Source organism: Apium graveolens, chromosome 5 (genome assembly GCF_009905375.1).
Source record: "Apium graveolens cultivar Ventura chromosome 5, ASM990537v1, whole genome shotgun sequence".
Lineage (NCBI taxonomy): Eukaryota > Viridiplantae > Streptophyta > Magnoliopsida > Apiales > Apiaceae > Apium > Apium graveolens.
The window spans coordinates 264,945,094-264,951,099 of NC_133651.1; the positions used below are offsets into that span (position 1 = coordinate 264,945,094).

The 6,006-nt window shown below is 31.5% G+C and overlaps 1 protein-coding gene across 8 annotated transcripts; it reads left to right on the top strand.

Annotated features, from left to right (window-relative positions):
* Window positions 1–1,442: 1,442 nt before the first annotated feature.
* Window positions 1,443–5,653, top strand: LOC141725149 (serine hydroxymethyltransferase 3, chloroplastic-like). Of its 8 annotated transcripts, none has more exons than XM_074527586.1 (7): window positions 1,443–1,858; window positions 1,985–2,077; window positions 2,688–2,769; window positions 2,847–3,479; window positions 4,491–4,595; window positions 4,684–4,770; window positions 4,883–5,645. In XM_074527586.1, exons 4-7 carry the CDS (start codon window positions 3,384–3,386, stop codon window positions 4,901–4,903), a joined length of 309 nt encoding a protein of 102 aa, XP_074383687.1. In that variant the 5' UTR covers window positions 1,443–1,858; window positions 1,985–2,077; window positions 2,688–2,769; window positions 2,847–3,383; the 3' UTR covers window positions 4,904–5,645. The 8 variants fall into 8 exon arrangements, 6 of the variants coding, with proteins under 6 accessions (XP_074383687.1, XP_074383686.1, XP_074383684.1 ...); XM_074527585.1 differs by having other exon boundaries at window positions 3,367–3,479; XM_074527583.1 differs by having other exon boundaries at window positions 1,985–2,769.
* The last annotated feature ends 353 nt before the right edge of the window (window positions 5,654–6,006 follow it).

The window sequence follows — 6,006 nt, forward strand, 5'->3', positions numbered from 1 at the left end:
TAACACGAATGGGTCACTAGTACAGAAAGGTCCTTCTGCGTCGCACTTTTTGCGTCGGTTGAATACAGGACCGACGCTTAAACACTCTTCAAGCGTCGGTTATAATTTTAACCGACGCCTTAAGACATTTGTGCATGATCTGTTGCGTCGGTCTTTTATTCAATTGACGCTTTTGACAATCTGTAGCGTCGGGCTTTAAAATATCGACGCCTAAAACTCTATATAGCGTCAGTCTTTATAATGCCGACGTTGTAGCTTCAGCGCTGTAGCTTCAGCGCTGTAGGTTTGATTTAAAAAGTCGGCTTGTAAATGCCGATGCTACAAATTTGGTGTAAAGCGTCAACTTTTAAATGCTGACGTTGTAGACTTGGTTTAAAGCGTCGTCTTCTAAATGCCGACGCTTTAGGATTTGTTTTAGGGTCGGTATTAAAATATCGACGCTATAGATTGTGATATTTTTTTTAAATAATTTTAACCAAAATTTTAAATAATAAAATTTAAAGTATAGTTATAAATATGAAATAATTTTAATAAAATTGTGGATTGGAAATTACTAAAAGCAATAAAAAATAGTAGGAAATTAATATCTATAATATACTAAATTCTAAATTCTTTTAAAAGATAAACAAAATTAAATAAATTAGCTAATAATTTAAATGTTAATAATTAGTATATTTGAAATGTTATTTTTCAATTTTTTAAAATTAATGAAATTTTAATTTTATATAAATAAATTCACATGCATTAACAATATAGTACAGTAATGCAAATACTCCCTCAGATCCATAATACTTGTCTTTTTTGAAAAAATCTTCCATGTTAAATTTTTTTAACATGAACCATAATTTTCATCTCTACCTACATTAATTATATTTTATATTAATTTAAAAAATAAATATAAAATTACTACAAAGCGAGTATAATATACAAAAAATGTTGATATTTATCGAATAAGCAAAATAAATAACAATAATGACAATTAATCATATAATTGTATAGAAAATATATATGTACAAGTATTGTGCGATAATTAATCTCCAAGGGAGTATTTTTAAAAAAAAATTAAAAAACAAAAATTGAAAATAACTAACTTATTATAAAGAAACTAATAAATAATATTTGTCAAAACATTATCGTCTATATATATATTACATGTGTATATTTAATTATTTATAATTAGTGTCGGGTTTTGAAATATAAATTATTAAATTTTTAGAAATATAATTAGTAATTTTGTAATTTAATAATTAAAAATTATTAGTTATTTGATAGTTTTATAAATTAATGAAAAAACTAAATTAATTATTTGAAAAATATTGGTATATAAATAGTACAAGTATTATTTTAAAAAGAGGCTACAAGTATTTTTAATATTTAAAAATTAAATTTATTTTGTATTACCTTGTGATAAAACAGAGTACCGTACTCATTAACAATAATAACTCTCCCTCTCTTGTTTCTCGATAGTCTGAGCAATCTTCACCCCGTTAATATCATCTCTGAGAGTTAGTCTCCTCTCTGTTCTTCATAAGCTTTCTGTATTAGTTTGTGGCTCCGAAATCAATTCCCTGTTATCGACTCTCTCTCTCTCTCGCCCGTTATCTCTCTCTCCCTCTCTTTCGTTATCTCTCTCTCATACACACCCATTCTTCTCTTAGGTTTAACAATATATTTTGTGGCTTCAATCAGCAAATCAAATGGGGCTTATTCAAATAATGCTTCATATTGTAACAGTTAGGTTGAATTAGGGACAAATTTGGGTTTAAATTGGGGATTCAGCTTCACTAAATTAGGGTTATAGCAGTCTGGATTCTGGAACAGTTAGGTGTATTGGATATTTTTTCAGGATTTCAATTAGGTAACAATGAGCTACTCAAGTTTTGTTTCAGGATTTTTTTGTGTACTTCTTCTACTTCTTATAAATTGTGATTATGTTGTATAATTTTTGCAATTTATTTGCTTTGCATATATATTCGGCAACAAGGTTACGTTTTGGATCTTCTTAATTGTACGATGGCCCTCTGCAGCAGTTGCACCAGAGCTTGAACAACTTCAGGTGTAGGAGGCTGAAACTCAGGTTCAGGCTCAAAATTATATTAATTTAATCATCTTTGATACAAGGAAATTAATCCACCTAGGCTAGAATTACCTAAATTTATAGCATGGATATAGTAGAATTTTGTTAGGTCTTACTATGGTACTTGTAAAAGATATAGACCAGGACACAGAAGGCAGTGATGTTGGAAATTTGCAACTGAGATTTTACTGCATACATGTAAAGTTAAATATTGGAGAAGAAGATTATAAAAAACTTTTAATAGCTATGTATTTTTGTGATGTACTATAGTTTCTAGGTTGAGAATCACTTTCCTACTAGCTTGACCTCCTTTTCGCTAGTCAGCTGTAATCCCCCACATAGATAGCATTTCCAATACTCATTAGATGTACCATTTATTTAGTGTGTTTGGTAACTACTAGATGACTACAGTTTCTCTGCATTAGCCACAACTAGTTACACACTGGACTCTTAAAATAATAGTTTGCATTCATACCATTAAAAATTCCATATTTAGGTGATGTGATAAGATTTCAAGACAACCCATTAGATGAATTTGATCTGAAGGTTTGTTCCCTTATTGACAATGAAAAACAAAGAAAATTCTGAAGCTTAGAACTTATTGCCTCAGAGAATTTTACATACCGAGCAGTGTTGGAAACAGTTGGTTCTTGTCTTACAAATAAGTATTCTGGAGGACTACCAGGAAAGAGGTAAGAAATGTTCTAGAATGAAAAGACTGTATGATTCGTTATGCTATGTTATATTTTGAACTAATTATAATGTTTAGATATTGTGGTGGAAATGAGTACATTGATGAACTAGAAATTCTCTGTCAAGAGAGGGCACTAGCTGCGTTTCACCTAGATGGGGAGAAGTGGGGCGTGAACGTTCAACCATTATCAAGTTCACCAGAAAATTTTGAAGTTTACGCTGTTATTCTTAGGCCACATGATCTCCTAATGGCATGCTATAAATATATCTTTTCTGTTTAATTTTAATTTTACGGTCTTAGTGCAACATCGGTATTAACGTAATTGTCTTTAATAAGGAACTGGACTTGCCCCACAGGGGACACTTGTCCTATGGGTTCATGCCTCCTAAGAGACGTGTATCAGGAACATCTGTTTATTTTGAATATATGCTTTATCGGCTTAATAAATCCATAGATGATACATTTTACTATGATTTTTAAAACAACAATAGTAGATATGTTATATGTATTGGTAGGGAAGGTGCTCAAGTTGCATGTGTTGATATATGTACCTGATAAAGTTTTCTAATTTAAATTAATTTTTCATTTCTTGTAGGTCTTGTTGATTACGACATGCTTGAGAAAACAGCTAACCTCTTTAGACCAAAGCTCATTATTGTCGGTGCTAGTGCTTATCCTCGAGATTTTGACTATCCTCGTATGAGGAAGGTACAATATATTGGCTGCTTGTCGGAAAATATGTGAGATGGTTCCTCTAATTTTTTGTGTTTAAATTTTTTATAATTGGTATCTATTTGCGCTTTCTTTTGTGTTTTGATCATGTGTCCATCACTACATCCTATGCTAAAAAAAGATTACAGATGATGTTGGTGCCTTTCTTATGATTAATATAGCTCATATAAGTGGACTCGTTGTTGCTTCTGTTGTTGCTGATCCATTTGAGTATTGTGATATTGTAAACTACGACACATAAGGTGTGTACACAGGTTTAACACTTTTTGTGATAATTTTCCCGCTGATCATTACTTATTAGGTCATATTGTGTGATTGTTGTCAACTCCCTATACACTACAGTTACAAAAGCCTAGTAAACATATGCTATATGATTGTGTCTATTAATGTACTTTACCTTCAGTTTGAATAATTTTAATACCTTGAAAGTAACCTATTCCTTTTACTTGTTTTCATGATGATATATTTCCTTAGTTGCCAAAGCCATTACGATATCTACCTAGTATGAGTATATACTTAGCAATGTCACTATACTTAATTTATATGTCAATGAAATGGACATTTTTCAAACAACTGAGTGGCCTTAAACTTGGGAATCCTGGTTGATGAGAGGTAATTAGCATTATATTTACTTAGCCAGGAGAATAAGAAGTATAATATTATAGAGTGTGGACTATTTTTTTACAAAACCAAGAAGTACGTATTATAAATACACTAAAAGAATTAAGCTTATGTTGCTTTTATTTAGTTTTACTTCTGTGGACAAGTATATTCTTACTTCTGTGATATTTGTATTTTGTTGCTTATTACAATAGTTTGGTCTTCGTTAAAATTATTTCAAGCAACTAAAAGACAGTTGTATTGAAGATACATTTATACATGTCTTAGTTTGGATTGTATTGGAGGCCTCTGTTATTTTTTAATTTTCCTGTTCTGCCCCTTGTTAGAGTTTCGTGTATACACAAGCTTACAAACTTTCCTGAACAGTATTTGAGAGGCCCTAGAGGAGGCATGATTTTTTTGAAAAAAGACCCTGTTCTTGGTTTTGATTTAGAATCTGCTATCAACAATGCTGATTTCCCAGGTTTACAGGTAGTTAGGCTGAGTTCCAGCTCTATAACCATGAATGTCATTACATAATTATATTATTCCAGTTAATGTTATTGAATTATTTTTACAGGGTGGTCCTCATAACCACACAATTGGGGGACTTGCAGTCTGCCTGAAGTATGCGCAGACCCCGGAATTCAAGGCTTACCAAAATCAGGTATTAATGTCCAAATTAAGGACAAAAAGGATTAAGAAAATATTTACTAGCAATTAGCAAGATAGCAGATTACTTGTTTTGTACTATATATAATTAAAAGTAATTTGTTCAGGAATATGAACTAATGTGGTGAATTATTCAAGTCATTCAGAAGAGATAATATCCCAGAATGAGGTTTCTCTTACATCTCTTGTTCACTTTTGGAGTCTCTGGAAGAAAACATTAAAAAGCTATTTGATTATCTTGGCTCTCTTGAATCCCAAGAGTTGAGTAATTTTCCCGATCATGGTGAGTTTGGTTTGAACTATTTTGGAGCACGGAAGCAGGTAAGTAATTTGAACACCACCTTCATAGTGCTATTCCCTAATGCTGATTGGTTGAGAAATGCGAGAACTCTTCATAAGGTTAGAAATTCGATACATGTTAATTGTCGAAAGTTGGTATATGCTGCAGTGTTACTGGAAATCTTAAATAATTTCTGTTGGAATGAAGTCAGTGCAAACTCTTGAAGCCCTTTTGAATCTGTCAACCAAAAATGGCTCATCTATGTTTCAATTAAACATGTTAGTTGATTTTTTCCTCTCTAGCTCTCCATTTTCTCAGGTATCAAGCATTATTCCCACGGAGCTTGTTATAACATGGTCAAGCATTTAAAAGCATCTCATGTTCTTGTCAAAAGACAAGATATAGTTTTGCGATCTCAATTTGCAGAAAGAAATTTTGAAGTACTTGTTAGGGAGATACAATATGTGTTATTTTTTATCTGTAAGGGAACCTTAATAGAAAGAGTAGGATGGTATTTGTAGTTCAATATTTACTTTTCTTTCAATTACATTGTATAATTAAATTTTCTAAATTTATTGTAATATATAATTTTTGAGTTATACAATTTAATTTTCAGTTTTACTGTATTTTTGGGACGTTAGTATATTTGTATAATGAAATAGGTTAATAGAAAATATATAAAATATCAATAGAAAATAGGGAAAAATTTAATTTTTTACTGACAAAAAGCGTCGGCATTCTTACTAACCGACGCTAGTGATGAGAAGTAGTAGCACCGGTTAAATAACACGACGTATATCATGAACACCTGATGCATCGGTATTTTAGTAAACCGACGCAACAGGTGAGAACCAGCAGCGTCGGCATTTTAGTTGATCGACGCAATTAATCAAACCAAGAGCGTCAGCATTTTGCTGACCAACGCAATTAATCAAACCAAGAGCGTCGGCA